The sequence below is a fragment of the Erythrolamprus reginae genome, chromosome 2 (assembly GCF_031021105.1).
Source record: "Erythrolamprus reginae isolate rEryReg1 chromosome 2, rEryReg1.hap1, whole genome shotgun sequence".
NCBI lineage: Eukaryota > Metazoa > Chordata > Lepidosauria > Squamata > Dipsadidae > Erythrolamprus > Erythrolamprus reginae.
This window is the reverse complement of record NC_091951.1, coordinates 53,309,543-53,328,573: the sequence shown is the minus strand read 5'-3', so window position 1 is coordinate 53,328,573 and position 19,031 is coordinate 53,309,543. Positions and strand designations below refer to the sequence as shown.

Below are 19,031 nucleotides of genomic sequence, written 5' to 3'. Positions count from 1 at the left end.
AGAGGCACAGCAGTAAACCTTAACAGCAAAGCTAAAAACATATGTGTGGGGAAAGCACATGAAATAATGTGGTTCCAAGAAAAGTTATATTACAAGGCTTTGAAAGAAATCAAGAGGGGATATGCAAGAAAAGTTTCATTTAGGATAAGCGGTGCAGTAATGAAAGTGGCCAATTTCACAGGGAGATCTATTGGCAAAGCTATGGTTGGTGTGTCATCAGCGTCCGTATCGGTGAAAACACACGAGTACGTAATAGATTCAAACTTAACGTAAACCGCTCCAATCTAGATTACAGAAAATACGACTTCAGCAATAGAGTGATCGATGCCTGGAATGCACTACCTGACTCTGTGGTTTCTTCCCCAAACCCCAAAAACTTTAACCTCAGATTGTCTACAGTTGATCTCTCCCATTTTCTAAGAGGTTGTAAGGGGCATGCATAAGCGCACCATTGTGCCTACCGTCCCTGTCCTACTGTCTTCTTTTATTATTACTTACTGCTTATGTTATGCTTATACAAACTACAATCCTATATATGTTCGATTAAGTAAGTAAGTAAGTAAGTAAGTAAGTAAGTAAGTAAGTAAATAAGTAAGTAAGTAAATAAATAAATAAATAAAAATACTAAAATCGATAAAGGCGGCTGGACGGAAGCGATAAGCAGTCAATCAGGATGACACGGCAACAAGGATGTTGATGGCAGATGCTCCACCCACACACAGCAATCCTAGGTTTAGAAAGCTTAGAACTACATCTTCTTAAACAGGATCTAGGCATAGCCCATAAAATCATATGCTACAACGTCCTTCAGTCACAACAACACACGAGCACATAACAGATACAAACTTAATGTAAACCGCTCCAAACTTGACTACAGGAAATACAATTTTAGTAACCGAGTAGTTGATGCATGGAACTCACTACCATTCTGTAGTATCATCTCCTAATCCACAAAACGTTACCCTTAGACTATCCACTGTTGACCTCTCCCGATTCCAAAGAGGTCAGTAAGGGGCGTGCATAAGTGCACCAGCGTGCCTTCTGTCCCCTCTCCTAATGTTTCTTTAATTTTTTTACTAGTGTCATGTATATAAATATTATTATATCTTTACATACCTCCAATATGTACTTGACAAAACAAATAAAATAAATAAATAAATAAAATAAAATAAAGGGGAATCATCATGACAGGGACGGCCGCATAATATGCCGGATGGGTTGCAGCCACGGCTGTTATTAGCAACCACTGCCACCCAATGTTATCTGCGGAAAGTGACCCCCCCACACACACAGGTTATCACAAGCCAAAGAAGTGACAGAAAGGATATACAGGCTGGGGAGGAAAAATAAGAGCAAAACAAATGCAACCCAAGGTAGTTCGCCTAGCAACATTGGGACCCTGGCAAAGCCAAAAAAGAGCGCAGGTGCTACAAGGTGGCGCCCAAAAGTGTTCAGCAGGGCATGGCACAAAAGCATGGTGGCAAAGCCAGGGAGCAAAAGGTCACCAAAGGTTACAAGGCCAGTGGCCAAGGCAGGCCTCTTCCCCCCCCTCCCAGCCCGCCCCCGGCACACCTGGGCAGGGGGGAGGAGCCCTGTCCCCTCACCTGCCGCCCCTCCCCGAATTGTCCTCACCTGGTGAGGAAAGCCGCCCTGCTGGAGCGGAGGAGGCCTGGCCCACACAGGACCGAGGACTCCCTTGAGTGGACTTCCTTGGCTCGCCCGCGTCGCCAACCTCGGCCGCCTCAGCCGCCCTTTGCGCTCCCCCCCCCGCCCTTTCTAACTTGTCTCGGGCCGGCGAGGCTTCAGGCCCCAACCGTCGCCGCCGCCGCCGCTACCGACGACGACGACGACGCCACCTCCTCCTCCCCCTCCATGGCTGCCGCTCACCCGGCTGCCGCTGCTGCATTGTGGGAAGCGGCCGTCTCAGTCGGACCCACCTCACTCGCCGCCGCCGCCCAGACCGGCTCCTGCACCAGCAGCAGCAGCAGCCGCCGGCGCCGCCTCCTCCGCCGCCGCCATGGGAGCTGTAACCGACGGTGAGAGACGAAGCCGGCCGCGACCTCCCTGGCCGCCTGTTTCCGCTCGCTTTGGCCCGACGGGCCCAGCTTGAGCGTCCCCGCCACCTTCTTTCTTCCCCCCCCCCCAGCCCACCCTGGTAGGGCCTTTCCAAGCCGGCTCGGCCGCGCTGCTTTAATTCGATGATGGTGATTGGGGTGGTGGTAGTGGATTCGCTTTTATTACTACTCTCCCCCCAACCCCGAGATTTAGGGATTCCCTTCCCCGCCCGGCTGAGCCTGCCGACGACTCCTGCCGGGGCTCGCTTCTGCCTTGCAAGCTCTCCACGAGATACTCCCGACCCGCCACGCGGTCTTTTGAGGAGGTTTGGGGGGTTTGTTTTTGCTCTGGCGTGGGTTTTTTTTTTTTTTTTGCAAAGACAGCCCCGGTTGGGGGGGGGGGTGTCATTTTGAGACTCGGTGTGCGGGACCTGCTCCAGGAAATCGGGTCCAGTTAATGAAAGAATTAATTTAATTTAATTAATTAGATTTATAAGCCGCCCAACTCCTTCCGGACTCTGGGCGGCCAAAGAAACCAAAGGAGAAGCGCCTTTAAGTTGAACTCAGGCTTTTTTTTTTTTTTGGGGGGGGGGGATGGTTTGAAATATGAATTTAAGGCTTACTTCTCTTCGTATGGCTCGGCTGCGGGAATAGGAACGACCTGTGGATGTTATTGTTATTATTAAAATGCATTGGTCAGTGGACTCTCTCCGGGCTGCGCGCAAAATTTAAAAAACAAAAAGGCACGAAAGTAGCTGAAAGAGCTAAAGCGAGTGAGCCCAACAGGCAATTCGGACTGAGCTATAAGGAATTAAAAAACACGCACACAGAATAGAGATCGAATAACGAATATCAAAAATTATCCAAGCGAATGGGTGGGTGGGGGGTAACTAACGGGGCGCTATCATTCACTGATAATCCAGATTCCCTCCTTTCAGTTTGTTTGTTTGTTTAACTAACTAACTAACTAACTAACTAACTAACTAACTAACATACATGCCGCCCAATTCCCAAAGTACTCTGGGCGGCTTACAACCAAATACACATAAAATATAATATAAAACTTCCTAAAACAGTTCAAAACTAAACTGCTCAGAAAAAAATAAAGGGAACACTTAAAAAACAGAATATAACTTAAAGTAAATCAAACTTCTGTGAAATCAAACTGTCCACTTAGGAAGCAACACTGATTGACCATCAATTTCACATGCTGTTGTGCAAATGGAATAGTTGTGCAAATGAAATATTCAATGAGAATATTTCATTCATTCAGGATGTGTTATTTGAGTGTTCCCTTTATTTTTTTTGAGCAGTATATTTAAAACTAGCACTTAGCAATTAAACAGTTTAAAAACAACAACATGCATATCTTCAGCAAACCATGCAGTTCAGATCTCTCTTGCACGTTTTTTTATTATTCCTTGTTAATGATGACTTATGTTCTGCCATGAGGGTATATATGTGGCACCTCTGGAGTTTAAGAGGCAATGTTACAGTGTTCCCTGATTTCAGGTAAGTAATTTGCAACCTTAAAAATTAAGGATTAGAAAATCCCAAAAGGGAAAAGGAGAGAGAAAGAATGCATGTATGATGCTTTTTATGTTCTACAAATCGAGTTATAGTGGAGGTGGTTCTGGATTAGGCTTCTATAAAGTAGTCACTATTGTCCTCAAAGATTCATTGGGACTACCCAGAATCAATTATCATTATGGCTTGTTACACAGTCATCCAGATGTTTAGACTGGATTTGGCGTTTTTGTCTGCCTATCAAGGCCTTCCCAAGCACCTTGTTATTGTTATTCATAATACTATGATGTTAAGGTCCTCCTCGAATAACGAGAGATGAACATCATCATACTATTAATCAAAGTGTTATACAGTATATGAAAATATTTTCCTAGAATAAATTAACAAGGTGAAACTTAAGGAAAGGGTTAGTAAACTGAAGTGTATGGAAACACCTGTTTTAGATCTTGACATCCAAAAAACTTGATCATACACTGTCATTCTTTGCGCTTTTATTCTTTATAGCTTTCTTATAAATGGGCATGAGACTTATTTATAGGGGACACTGGGATAGGGTAAAGGAATGTTATGTTTGTTAGGGAAAAGGAATATCAATTCATAACTTGCATACATTCTCAAAATTAGCAATTCAAATTGCCTGTTATTACCTATAAAGCCTTCATGGCATATATCTTAGGGGGCCTCTGTCTTCTATGGTTTCAATTCAGAATAATTTCTGTATCACATGACTTCTTTATATTAAAAAAAATCTGAAGGAAATTTCCTGTCTATCACTTTTAAAGCTCTGCATATGATTAGAGAATTAATGTTTTTTACCACATACAGACTCTACTGTACATATTAGCAGTTGGTTTTTACATACTATAGCTTTGCAAAATAAATGATTCTTCTTTATTCTTAGTCTTCCTCTCATTTTCATGATCATTAATGTATTTTTTCTCCGCAAGAATATTAATTGATAGCAAGACATTGCCATACCCTATTTTCAGGCCCAGTTCTATTTGGATTAAAATAATCTTTCTGCATGCACTCTTTTTTTGCTCTTGTTTCTGATTGATGTATTATCAACTTTTTGTTTTGTTCCTATGTTACAGCCTTAGTACCTTTATATACCAATAGCTTATTCCGTTTTCAGATATTTCTTGTTCTATAGATATCCGCCCCGAGTCTTTGGAGAGGGGCGGCATACAAGGCTAATAAATTATTATTATTATTTAAAAACTAATTGACCTATTTTTCCTCCCAGTACTGTTTAATTTAATACATTTATAATTTTGATGAACTTTTAAAAATTAAATTGTAGATAATTTTTAAATAATATACTGTATTCTCCTTTTTCTATATTGAAGATTACAATTCCGTGACAAATTTTCAGTATGTAAGCCCTATTGAACATACTATGACTTTTTTTGAATAGGATTGTGAGCCAGTTTGGCACTGGACTAAGAGCAGAGACTTTGGGCCAGTCACTTTCTGCTATCCCTCAGAAGGTAGTTCCACTTCCCAAAATATCCAGAAAACTGCATGGACTTCTCCATGTAGTTACTAGGAGTCAAGATTATTTTAAAAAATTAAAATAGAATGATGGTGTTAGCTCTCATAACTGATTATTCATATAATTAACAACTAATTAAATTGTTACAGAGAAATTCCAATTCAGTTAACAAGATCACCATGGAGATCTTTGTTTAACATATCCTTATTATAAAATGAGTCAAGACTTTTTTGTTAGCTAACAATCCTCTATAACTTTTTTTTTTTAAGAAAAAAAATCATTTTTAATGACAGGCTTCTATGACATGTAATAATTTGTCTCATTTTTGAAATATTATTGCTATTTTAGATGAAGTTATTCGCAAGCGACTTTTGATTGATGGAGATGGTGCAGGGGATGACAGACGAATTAATTTGCTGGTAAAGAGTTTCATCAAATGGTGCCATTCTGGATCTCAAGAAGAAGGGTATTTTGCTTTCTTTTATTCGTAAATCAATTGTAGAAACAGTTCATTCAACATCAGTGTTATCTATAGCACATGTTCATTTTAATAGAAAATGGAATTTGTATCTAATGACCTGTATCTGAAATAGTTTAACATATATACGAGGGAGAACAAGTTATGATACAACATTTTATAACTTTTGAAGTGTATCTTTGGCAATATGGTGACTGCTTTCGTAATTAAAATGAATGGGTTTTTTATGGCAAGTGCTGAATAGTATAATACAGACTAGCTAATATATTCTGGGAAAATGCATTAATTTGTATTTCTAAGAAAAACAATAACAAATCATCCTATAAAAGAAAAAAGTAAATGAAAGCCATAAGACAAAAACAGTTTGACTTTAATAAATAAATCATTGCTGTTTATTTGTTATATAAATGTTAAATACTTTAACTTAAGACTGTTCTTTCAGCACAGGATACCAGTTTCCTCACACTGGAAACTGTATGCTACATTATTGGGTATATAATTATATTATGGAATACAGTATGGTTGTACGTCTGATAGTGACTGTAATAGGAATTGGGATACTGCATTACTGTTCTGATGGTTGTGGCATTGGATACATATTGTGCTTTTGTAATGTTTTGATAGTGCAGGGAGTGATAAAATAATGTCCAACAAATCTCCAAGAGCTACTTCCTTCACAGGCTTTAAATAAATTTTTAAAAACCATCAAAATATCACAGCATGGTGAGATTTCAATAGTAGTTTTCATGTTGTCGGTTTCCTTGGAGAATCTAATGATATTTATGGGAAGGAAACAATCAGTAGCAACTCCTGCTGAAGAGATTGAAACTCTTCTAACATTTTTTCTAAACTCTTGTTTAGTTTACTTTTTTTTCTTCTTAAAACGCATGGAAATTTTAATCATTTCTTCGGAATTGAGATAGTTGGTGATTATGAGTGCTAGTGGTTTGTTTAGAAATGTGTCCACTTGTCCAGAAAAAGTAAAAACCAAGGAGGTTCAGTTGTCTTTAGGAAAAAGCATCTTTGGGATGGTGTAAGTTCTTGCCCATCGTTAGGCTTGAATCTTCAGGTGGCCTTAGGCCAGTCATACACTCTCAGCCCTTGAAATAGGCAAGAAATTCCAGAAATCTTGCTAACAAACTGCAAGAACCTATCCAATATTGCAACAGTGAAAGAAATAAACCCAAGAAATAAAATGGAGACTGCACCCCTTTCCTCCATGTCCTTAAGATATTGCCAAGAACAAACCCAATTCCTCTTTTTGCCTAAACCCATCAGATCCAAATTGACCCTCCCTGCCCCAGACAAAGCCTTCTGCAGCCCCATCTAATCAAAGAATCAAAGCTTCCTCAGCCCTTGCAAGGGAATTTCAACCTAGAGAAATCTCAACCTTTCATCCTATCAACTAGTGATCTCAATATTCAATGTCCTTCATAATAGACTTCCCAGGTCTAAGATTAAAATACCCATTTTGCCTAACAATAGAACTCAAGTACACCAACAGGGATCTGTCTAACTTCCTCAAATTGGCGAGTTAATCAGATCCTTAAGATTTCCCACTTTGTATGCCTCAATTTCTATAAAAATGGTTGCTTTTCCATTGTTAAGAGTCCTGTCCTTTAAAGCAGGCACCCAGTGATCTTTGCAATAAATTGTCCTTCCCCTCAGTGTTGTGCTGGTTACTTTAACAAAATCAATAAAATGCCAGTAGAAGAGAATAATTGTAGTTCAGTTCTTGTTGAAATCTGAGTTTTGTTGTGTTGTTACAGACATTTCATAACCAAACTAGGTAACAGCATCAGTGCTCATTTAGAGTGGAGTTTGCTCTCATTTTATGTATTAGTGCCAGAGGTGGCTTCTCCCAGTTCGCACCAGTTATTTGAAACCAGTAGCAAACTGCTGGTGACATCACGGAGCTGGTTGTACTGGTGCTGGTCCACTCCATGGATGTCAATATTAGTGGGTTGCCATGTCAATATTGGCGGGTGTGATTTTGATTGTCTATCATTTAATGTTAGCTTGTGTGCTTTCCATTAGCTTGTTTGAATTGGTAGTTCCTAAGGTCTACATACCATTCAAAAGAAACAGTCTAAAAATCTAAAACACCTCCTCACCAACAATCACTACCCAAATGATCTGAAATTAACATTAAGATTAACATTAGATCCACAACCAAGAAGCAAACAATAACTCAATCAAGGAATTATAATCAAAGATTGCACATTCTATTAAGTCTCCTTATTTGATACTGATACGCAAACCAATTCCTTTGAGTCTGTTGGCCACAGGGTCATTCTTCAGATTTGCTGGCATAATTTGGTTAGTATCTTTAGGGAAAACAAAAATAAATCTACATTATTTGAACTTGCTTCTAGTTGTATCAAGGAAAGTGCCTTTTAGGAATTGTTGATTAGCTACTAATACCATATGTTCCTTCTCTGTTTAGCTATACTCAGTATCAGCGCATGCTCAGCACTCTTTCACAGTGTGAATTTTCAATGGGAAAAACTTTATTAGTATACGATATGAATCTCAGAGAAATGGAGAACTATGAAAAAATCTACAAAGATATAGGTAATCATTTTTTTCTGATTATTAGTGTCAAATGTAAACTTCTTTTAAAAAAAGAATTATTCGAAATCAGATGTATGAAAATTGAAGTATTATACAGTGTTCCCTCGATTTTCGCAGGGGATGCATTCCGAGACCGCCCGCGAAAGTCGAATTTCCGCGAAGTAGAGATGCGGAAGTAAATACACTAGTTTTGGCTATGAACAGTATCCCAAGCCTTCCCTTAACACTTTAAACCCCTAAATTACAATTTCCCATCCCCTTAGCAACCATTTAGATTATTACTCACCATGTTTATTTATTAAAGTTTATTTAAAAAAATGTTTTTTAAAGGCAGACGAAAGTTTGGCAATGACATATGACGTCATCGGGCAGGAAAAACCGTGGTATAGCGGGAAAAACCGCAAAGTATTTTTTAATTAATATTTTTGAAAAACCGTGGTATAGACGTTCCGCGAAGTTCGAACCCGCGAAAATCGAGGGAACACTGTAATAACCTTAATCATTCTTCTTCTGAAGGCTGGTTCAGGTTGATACGCTTTTAGTTAGATATTGGAGCAGTTGAGCGGAACCTCAAATGTTTTGTGCAGTTCTATTGACAAGACTGTTTTAATCTCCATTGGTGTAATTCTTTCTTACATTTTTTCTTGAAATGGATTTATTTCTATCTTGTAAACTGAAAGCTAAATGCTAAATGTAACCTTTTTGCCTTTGTTTAGGATAGCATCCTAGAAGATTCACGTAGAAATAATGTTCAGGTTGCTACAAAGAAAGTATACATTTTTAAAAATTCAGTTCCTATCTAGTGGATTTTAATGTATCTGTCGTTATAGATGAATAAAATTCCATATAGATCAGTTTTTACTAGCTTAGCTAGTAAATTAGCTGTGATAGTATCTGGTCATCATTAGCTATAATCAAGCAACTTTCCATTTGATCTATTACTGTATTTTGTAGCGATTTAAAAATATTCTGGAAATTTCAGATAATTGAAAAGGCATCTTGTTTTAATTTTTTGGGAGAGTCATACAAGATAATTGATAAATCACCATGTCAGAATTCCGAGACCTTCACTGATTCCTACTCCTAGCTGAAAATGTTGACTTGATATTAGAAGTGGCAGCTGCATTGATCTCACTTTTATGGAAGCCGTATTTTTTTAGCACGGGTCTTTTGTGTTGTTCCATTTTAATTAATTTTGCTTTTGTTACCGTTCTGTAGTTTTTAATACATTTTATTGGTTCATTGTAAGTAGTTTAATTTGTTTTCATAGTAAGCTATCCAAGATTGTGATTACATACCGATAAACATTTATATTATGTCTAATCAACCCTAGAACCCAATTCTTGTAATTGTCTCAAATTTTTATAGAAATAACTACCTTCAGCTCACATAGACACACAGCCAAATGAAATGTAATATATTTTTATTTCTTGATCTATTTAAAGTTCTGGAGATGAAAATCAATTTGGGTAATGTTGCTACATATTGATTGGTGTAATTTTTTTATAGTTCAGTAAATTGTGAGCTTTATAAATTTATGTCATTAATTTTATTTCTTTGGAAGAAAACAATATAGCTGCAGCTCATGAAAAAATTGCTGAGTGCAAGAAGCAAATTCTTCAAGCGAAAAGAATACGAAAAAACCGCCAAGGTAGGTTGACAACTTTGCAGTTGACAACTTTGTTTATTTATTAATTAAATGTATATGGCCCCCATCTCCCTGTTGAAGTATGAGGGTTGCCCAGAAAGTAACGCACCACATTTTTTTTCCTTCAACAATTATTTCTTGAACACAATGAAACTTACACAAAAGAAAGAATGATGTTTCTTCTACACTCCCTATTTTTCCATGTTCTATGGCCTTCTTCCAGCAAGACACAAGGGTGTGTATTCCTTGTCGGCACCACTCCTGGTTCTGGTAAGGAAGCCATTTGTGCACTATGCGAATCACTTCTGTCCAGAATGACATTTTGTCCTGCAGATGATCCATAAACTGTACACAAACGTTTGTGAATGTTCCCAACAGTTTATTTCTCCGCAGTGAGAAATTCAGTGACAACACGCTGCTTGTAATGTACATCACTTACAGACACCACTTCAAAACACTGCTGCAGCTACGCTATCTGTCTGAAGAAACGCAAAATTTACACACACACTCCTGACAATTCAAATAATATATATCTAAAATTTCACATTTGTATGTAAGTTGAGAAAAAAAAAGTGATGCATTACTTTCTGGGCGACGCTCGTAAGTCTGGGCAATTTACAAAATGATAAAAGGGTTAGCAATAACATTTAGAGTGATATAGCAATAGCATTTAGATTTATATACCTTTTAACAGTGCTTTATAGCCGTCTCGAAGCAGTTTACATATTGCCCCCAACAATATGTATTGGGTCCTCATTTTACCGACCTCAGAAGGATGGAAGGCTGAGTCAACCTTAAGCCTGGTAAGATTCGAACTGCCAAATTGCAGGCAGTGGGTACTTAGCAGAAGTAACCTGCACTACAGCCTTCTAACCACTGCACCACTATATCTCTTAATATACTGCCCCATGTCAGAGCAAACTGGGCAGTTTACAATGTAGAAGCATCATTTGCCAATTGCACTCAATAATCTGGATCTTCAATTTGTCAATTTCAAAATGGTGGAAGGTTATCCAATTCCAATTATATTTTTATATCTCTCAAAAAGTTTTTCTCATCCTCTTGTTTTGTCTGTTCTATCTTTTCCTCCATTCTGTCTGCTGCCTCCTCTCTTTCCTGGACTTTTGATCTTCCTTCATTGCCAGTTGTATCATATTTTCTACTTTTGTCACTTATGTCATGAATTAAGTTTTTTATCTCTCTTTGGTTCTTTATCATGGTATCCTTAATGCTACATCCACACCATTTCTCTTGAAATCTCACTCATTTCCCCCTGAAAAGGCATCTTATTTTGGTTTTTCAGGAGGGTCATACAAGGGGATTGGCTGTGACCTCCACTTTTGAATATCCCCAGGCTATAAGCAACAGTGACTGGTAGAACAGGGTGAAAATGAATGTGGACAAGATTCAAGCAAGTAAATGACAACATTAAAGAATTCCTTAAAAGAGAGTAAAAATTCCTCTTCTGAGGAATTTTACTCTCTTTTAAGGATCAGGTTTACCACTTCCATCTTGCGCTGATGCTGTAGGGCTATGTAACATAATTAAAAAAGGAAGGGGTTTTTTTTTGCCAATTTTTACTAATTCTGTTAGTAAGGGTCTGTTCTGGGTCCTATTCTTTTTAATATGTTTGTGAGTGACATAGGGGAAGGTTTGGAAGGGAAGGTTTGCCTATTTGCTGATGACTCTAAAGTGTGCAATAGGGTTGATATTCCTGGAGGCGTCTGTAATTGTTGTGATTCCGTCTGAGGCTCCTCAGGGAACGGCTGAACCTCTGCCGGCTCCATGCTCAGAGGGGGAGGATGAGGAACAGGAGGAGGAGGAGGAGGCCCAGGCAGACGGGGAGGAGGAATATCAGGCGGAGGGAGAGGGAGAACAGCCTGAGTCCCCCGGGGTGGAGCTCTCCCCAGCAAGCAGCCTGGAGTCCTTAGATGAAAATGCACAAGCCATCATCGATCTCAGCCAGAGAAGAGCAGCACAACGAAGGGGACAATTAGCCAGGTATTTCCAGCCCTAAATAGGCAACAGCTGGGTTTGGGTGTGGTTCTCCCCAGAAAGGCTGAAAAGGCAGACCCACCCTTCCTGTATTGTGGAGTATTATCTTTGGGAGTCCTGGGACCTGGCTGTGATCTTTGGCGTTTCTGACTCTGGCTTGTGGCCTTGAAGGCTGAAACCTTGGGGGGAAAGGCGTGGGTCTTATTCTCTACAGTGGTGTGTGTGCCAGCAAGAAGTCTGCTGTATTGTCTGGCCGTCAGGACTCTGCTGTGAAGCCTCATAGCCTGCCTGTTGGGAAGAACAGGTTTTGCTCTGTGTTTATTTTTCAAACTATAAAGTGCCTTTGCTTTTACCAGCGTGTCTGGCTGTTTTTTCCAGTTGGTGTTGAAGTCTGGGGGCACCCAGACAGAACAGTAATATGGTAAATGATTTAGCTTTACTAGATAAATGGTCAAAGCAATGGAAACTGCAGTTTAATGTTTCCAAATGTAAAATAATGCACTTGGGGAAAAGGAATCCTCAATCTGAGTATTGTATTGGCAGTTCTGTGTTAGCAAAACCTTCAGAAGAGAAGGATTTAGGGGTAGTGATTTCTGACAGTCTCAAAATGGGTGAACAGTGCAGTCAGGCGGTAGGGAAAGCAAGTAGGATGCTTGGCTGCATAGCTAGAGGTATAACAAGCAGGAAGAGGGAGATTATGATCCCACTATATAGAGTGCTGGTGAGACCACATTTGGAATACTGTGATCAGTTCTGGAGACCTCACCTACAAAAGGATATTGACAAAATTGAACGGGTCCAAAGACGGGCTACCAGAATGGTGGAAGGTCTTAAGCATAAAACGTATCAGGAAAGACTTAATGAACTCAATCTGTATAGTCTGGAGGGCAGAAGGAAAAGCAGGGACATGATCAAAACATTTAAATATGTTAAAGGGTTAAATAAGGTCCAGGAGGGAAGTGTTTTTTAATAGGAAAGTGAACACAAGAACAAGGGGACACAATCTGAAGTTACTTGAGGGAAAGATCAAAAGCAACATGAGAAAATATTATTTTACTGAAAAAGTAGTAGATCCTTGGAACAAACTTCCAGCAGACGTGGTAGATAAATCCACAGTAACTGAATTTAAACATGCCTAGGATAAACATATATCCATCCTAAGATAAAATACAGAAAATAGTATAAGGGCAGACTAGATGGACCATGGGGTCTTTTTCTGCCGTCAGACTTCTATGTTTCTATATTCGCTGTTACGTTGTTTTCCTTTTGTTATATTGTTTATAGTTCACCCAAAATAACAATAAAAAAGAAAAAGAAAGGACTTTCAAATTTCAGTTCTGCGCACAAAATAAAATAACACACTTTAAAATTATTTAAATTATAAATGTCATTCTTAGTAGTATTTGAGCAGTGTGGACTATGATCTACATTTTATTCTTTTCAGAATATGATAACTTGGCTAAAATAATACAGCAACATCCAGATAGACATGAAACATTGAAGTAAGTATGAAATGAACTCAAGTACTAAATGCATTACAGAGAATAGGTATCAAATAATAGTGGCAAAATAATGTACATGTACATCATCAATATTAATATGAAAGATTTGAATATTTGTACATTATAATATAGTAGCAAAGATGTTGGGCTTAAATTTAAGTCTCCACAAAGAGAACTAATTTTAGGGCAGTTGATTACAGGTAGTGCTCAACTTAAGACCAACAATTGAGCCCAACATTTCTGTTGCACATTCATTAAGTGAGTTTTGCCCCATTTTATGACATTTCTTTCCACAGTTGTTAAGTGAATCACTGCAGTTGTGAAATTAGTAACACAGTTGTTAAGTGAACCTGGCTTCCCCATTTACTTTGCTTGTCAAACAATTTGATCATCAAATTGATCATCAAACCCCAGGATCCTGCAACCGTCATAAATAGTCAGTTGCAAAGTGTTTGAATCACATGACCCTATGGATGCTGAAGTTGTCATAAGTGTGAAAAATGTTCATAAATCACTTTTTTCAGTGCTATTGTAACTTTGAATGGTCACTATACAAACAGTTGTAAGTCAAGGACTACCTGCATAGGGGCTGGTAGTATGCCAATTAATAGTACATACTTCTGTTTTTGAAAACATAACAGAAACTGAAGTATGGATTAACTTTTGCTAGTCTTGAAAAATGGACTTTTTAATTGAGCTCACTTCCAGGCACAACTGAGAGTGCTACTTTAATTTTTTGAGCTCTCAATGAACATTTCAAATAAATTGCTCTTTGGGCAAGCCTGAATTACAATAATGGCTTATTTTGCCATTAAAGGTGAGATGAGGCATCCTCATCTGAGTCATCTGCCTTTGGAATGATCCCCCCTCCCCTAAGAAGAAAATTAGACAGATTGCTTTCTCTCTAGTGCCTTTTTATTGGTGCAGACATTTTCATATTTGGTCTCTGGTATTTTACTGCTGTTCTATTTGGTTCAGATTCTGTTAATCGGTTTAAATCAGAATTTCATTATTATTTGCAAATGAGCTACTTAGGGGATTTTGAACAGTTAAGGCATTCAATATAAATGATTAAAATAAAATGAGTGAAGGTACTGTGTGTTAAGTGACAATGCACTTAATATGTTCTCAGGCAGTTGGAAGCTCTGGGGAAAGAACTGCAGCATCTGTCTCATATCAAAGAGAGTGTGGAGGACAAAGTAAGTTTATCTCACAATGTTATCCATACAGAATAGAGAGTCTTCTGTAAAAGCCCATATTCTTCAGTATATTTCCTTTCTGTTCTTCAGCTGGAGTTGAGACGGAAGCAATTTCACGTTCTTCTGAGCACTATCCATGAGCTTCAGCAAACACTGGAAAGTAAGTTATTCTACTGCCTTACATAAGAACATCGTTGCTTTCCTCAACTTCCCCCTTACATATAAATCTGCTTGACCCTCCAAATTTTCATTGACTCAAAGGTATTCAGAACACCTTTATTTAATGTCAAGTTCTGAATTCTACTCTCAAGTTATCTTATGCTGCCTCATTTTTTACAGGCAGTCTTTAAATTATGGCTGTAATTGAGTTCCGCGTTTATGATTGTAGATCATGATGGTGGCAAAATCATGTGACTGGACCCGATTTTATCTCTTTTGTAGTGGTCATTAAATAAATGCCCAGTTCCTGTTTCTGGCAAAAAAAAAACCCAACCACCGCACAGTGAAGTATGGGTTTGCTTAATAATCACAGCAACCACTAAACAATTGTGAAATTTATTTATTCAATTGTGTTTGCTGAGATGGGCAGCCATATAAATCGAATGAATGCATGTTACAAACAAGGAGAGAAGCAACCTAGAAAAAAAGGAGAAATTTCCTGACAGTTAGAACAATTAATCAGTGGAACAATTTGGCTCCAGAGGTTGTGAATATGTCCAACAATGGAAGTTTTAAAGAAGAGATTACAACTATTTGTCTGAAATGATATAGGGTTTCCTGCCTAAGCAAAGGGTTGGACTAGAAGACCTCCAAGATCCCTTCCAACTCTGTTCCGTTCTGTTCCATTCTACTCTACTCTACTCTATTATACTGTATTAATTAAGCAGTTGCTGTAGTCATTTGGGCTAGTTGCCTTTACACTCAAAATGTACTCATGTGACACTGTAACATCAATAAAATCCCATTTGGGGAAGTCTGTCTTAAGCATGGAATACTTTCCTGTGTTTTTCCTATCAGTTTCTCTACATAAACAGCAATTCCAATATTAGTATTTTTTAAATGTTTATTTTGGATATATTTCAGATGATGAGAAGCTTTCAGAAGCTGAGGAATCTTCAGATGTTCCAATGGAAGCAGAAGATAAATAATAGATATATATAGCTCAGAAATCTAGCAATTCTTTTTCCTAAAGATTATTAATAACCTGGGTTTTGAATTCTTTTTGTATATTATTTCTTTGTCCAAAGTAACTATATTGTGTTTCTTCCTGACCAAATTTCCATGCTTATATACAATAAATTCTTGAAATTACACAGTAAAATAATTTAGTCTTGGGTTAATGTTCTGGAATTAAGCTACTTATTATATTGATTACCGGTATATGGTACAGTATTTCATTGAAGCAAAAATCAGAGATAATTTAAAATTCTAGTAATAGACAAGTGACTATTCTGAACCCACAACTTGGTATACTGAAAATGTGACTTTATAATAACATAAGTTCTTACATTAATATTTATTGTCTCAGATTATTAACAACAACACATACATGGAAACGTATTTATTCAAAATATTATTCTGTAGCCCTTAAAAAGATCATCCAAAGTAGTGAAGATTATTCTGATTCCCAAAGATTTATATTATTGCAATTCTGCATTTTTCAGAGCCATTGGCTGTCCTGATTTTTCATTGATACTATCCAGGAGGTTAACTAGTTTTACATATATGAAACATACAAAGTACAGGTGAAGCTCAAAAAATTAGAATATCGTGTAAAAGTTCATTTATTTCAGTAATGCAACTTAAAAGGTGAAATGCAATATTTGAGAGAGACTTGTTACAGGCAAGGCAAGATAGTTCAAGCTGTGATTTGTCATAATTGTGATAATTATGTGGTACAGTTCATAAAATCCCAAAATCCACCATCTCAGAAAATTAGAATATTACATGCAATCAATAAAACAAGTATTGTACATAGAAAAATATCGGACCTCTGAAAAGTATAAGCATGCATATGTACTCAGAACTTGGTTTGGGCCTCTTTTGCAGCAATTACTGCCTCAATGCAGTGTGGCATGGAAGCTATCAGCCTGACATGGCTCCCCAAATCAACAACAGACTAGGAAACTTCACAATGGACTTCAAGCATCTTGCTGTGTGTACCTCTCCATTCTTCCTCCATTCTCTGGGTCCTTGGTTTCCAAATGAGATGCAAAGGTTTCCACAGTCTGTGTTGATTTGGGGAGTTATCATCTGGTGTTGGTTCACTATGGTTCACTATGGTGTTGGTTCACTATGCTTCATTAAGCCCAGGGTCAACATATTGTTCTATGTACAATCCTTGTTTTATTGATCTAATGTAATATTCTAATTTTCTGAGATGGTGGATTTGGGGGTTTTATGAACTGTACCCCATAATTATCACAATTATGACAAATCACAGCTTGAACTATCTTGCCTTGTCTGTAATGAGCCCCTCTCATATATTACTTTTCACCTTTTAAGTTGCATTACTGAAATAAATGAACTTTTGCACGATATTCTAATTTTTTGAGTTTTACCTGTATAATAAAATAAATTAAATTAGGAGAATAAAGGGAAAGGTTAAAATGGTTGAGTCACCTAAGTGATCTATATTGTTTTGTTTTTCCAAGAAAAAAAATGAAGCATAGAAGCAATTTATAGTGTCAGCTTTATGAAATAGATGTTATTTCTGACTTCCTTATTTAGTTTAACTTTATTTTACTTTACTTTATTGTCATTGTACAACAAAATTAAATACCATCGTCAAAGTACATTATAACTAAAAATAAAAACACAAACATACATCCGTTACATTCTGTATAACTGAAATTGAAAATCTGATATTGCACTATACTGTAGAATTCAATATGGTTATTGCCCTCGAATAGAAGCTATTTTTCAGCCTATTTGTCCTTGTTTTTTATCATCCTGCACTGTCTGCCAGATGGTAAAAGTTCAAAAAAAGGGTACCCAGGATGAGATGGGTCTTTAAGAATGCTTTGAACGTTTTTAAGACAGCAGAAGCTATAAAACTCTTCCAAGAAAAGAAGAGCTTCAGATCTCAGCAAGCAAGCAGCTCATCCTTCTAGGAGGAATTGTCTGTCCAATCTTTTGCAATTCACAGGAGGTGAAAGGAGTGGAAACAGAATAATTCCTTCCCTTCCTGTCTAGTGCAGTGGTGGCGAACCTATGGCACTGGTGCCACAGGTGGCATGTGGAGCCATATCGTATGGCACGTGAGCCATTGCCTTAGCTCAGCTCCAACATGCATGTGTGCTGGCCAGCTGATTTTTGGCTCCCACAGAGGCTCTGAAAGGGCATTTCTGGCTTCCAGAGAGCCTCCAGGGTAGATGAGGGAAGGCGTTTTTACCCACCCTCAGCTCCAGGGAAACCTTTGGAACCTGGGGAAGGCAAAACACGAGTCTACTGGGCCCACCAGAAGTTTGGAAACAGGCAGTTTTCATCCTCCAGAGAGCCTCCGGGGAAGTGAGGGAACCTGTTTTCGCCCCCCCCCCCCAGGTATTGGATTATGGTTGTGGGCACTCAAGCACACGCAATAGCGCGCACGCACACTCTTTCGGCACTCAAGGAAAAAAAGGTTCATCAGTGCTCTAGTGTGTGATCTGCATTAAAGATCAGCTTCGACGTTGCCATTGCCACCACCACTACCACTGGTATCACCAAACAACTCTTGTGAATTGAAGGATTTTCATTTGCAAGTCTGAGAATCAATTGGCTGGTCTTAAGTAACTATAGGTCAAGAATTAAGATTTCCTTCCTTGCATATTGTCAATTTAAACCACTGTATATTATAAATAGATGGACATGTGTGATTATATTTTTGGTTCATTTGATCCTCTTTATCTACTTTATCTATGTAGCTTCTGCTCCGGCAATCTCACACTACTAACCAGAGCATACAAAACTCTTGCCAGACCAATCCTTGAATACAGCTCATCAGTCTGGAACCCACACCACATTTCGGACATAAACACTCTAGAAAATGTACAGAGATACTTTACTAGAGGAGCCCTCCACTCGCAACCAAATACCCTACACAAAACTAGACTTACAATCCTAGGTTTAGAAAGCTTAGAACTATGTCGCTTTAAACACATAAAATCATCTGCTACAACGTCCTTCCTGTCAACGACTACTTCAGCTTCAGCCACAATAACACATGAGCACACAACAGGTACAAACTTAATGTAAACCGCTCCAAACTCGACTGCAGGAAATACGACTTTAGTAACCAAGTAGTTAATGCCTGAACCTCACTAACAACTGTAGTGTTTTCACCTAACCCCCCAAACTTTACCCTTAAACTATCCACTGTTGACCTCTCCCGATTCCTAAGAGGTCAGTAAGGGCCGTGCATAATTGCACCAGTGTGCCTTCCGTTCCCTGTCCTAATGTTTCTTTATATTTTTTTACTATTATCATGTATATGAATATTATTATATCTATTTTTTTTACTAGTATCATGTATATAAATATTATTATATCTTTACATACCTCCAATATGTACACTTGAC

At 38.2% G+C, this 19,031-nt stretch overlaps 2 protein-coding genes across 2 annotated transcripts in view; one reads left to right on the top strand and one right to left on the bottom strand.

Moving 5' to 3' along the window:
* The window catches only part of ATXN7 (ataxin 7), a 123,511-nt gene extending 121,695 nt beyond the window's left edge, over window positions 1-1,816 (bottom strand). The window contains exon 1 of the mRNA XM_070738157.1: window positions 1,633-1,816. The gene's annotated coding sequence lies outside the window, so the exon portion shown is untranslated. The remainder of the gene's footprint in view (window positions 1-1,632) is intronic.
* On the top strand, window positions 1,579-15,793 carry THOC7 (THO complex subunit 7). Its single transcript, XM_070738159.1, has 8 exons — window positions 1,579-2,036; window positions 5,425-5,542; window positions 8,001-8,128; window positions 9,693-9,779; window positions 13,216-13,273; window positions 14,406-14,472; window positions 14,563-14,632; window positions 15,556-15,793. The coding sequence occupies exons 1-8, from the start codon at window positions 2,018-2,020 to the stop codon at window positions 15,618-15,620; spliced, it is 612 nt and encodes a 203-aa protein (XP_070594260.1). The 5' UTR covers window positions 1,579-2,017; the 3' UTR covers window positions 15,621-15,793.
* Window positions 15,794-19,031: the final 3,238 nt, after the last annotated feature.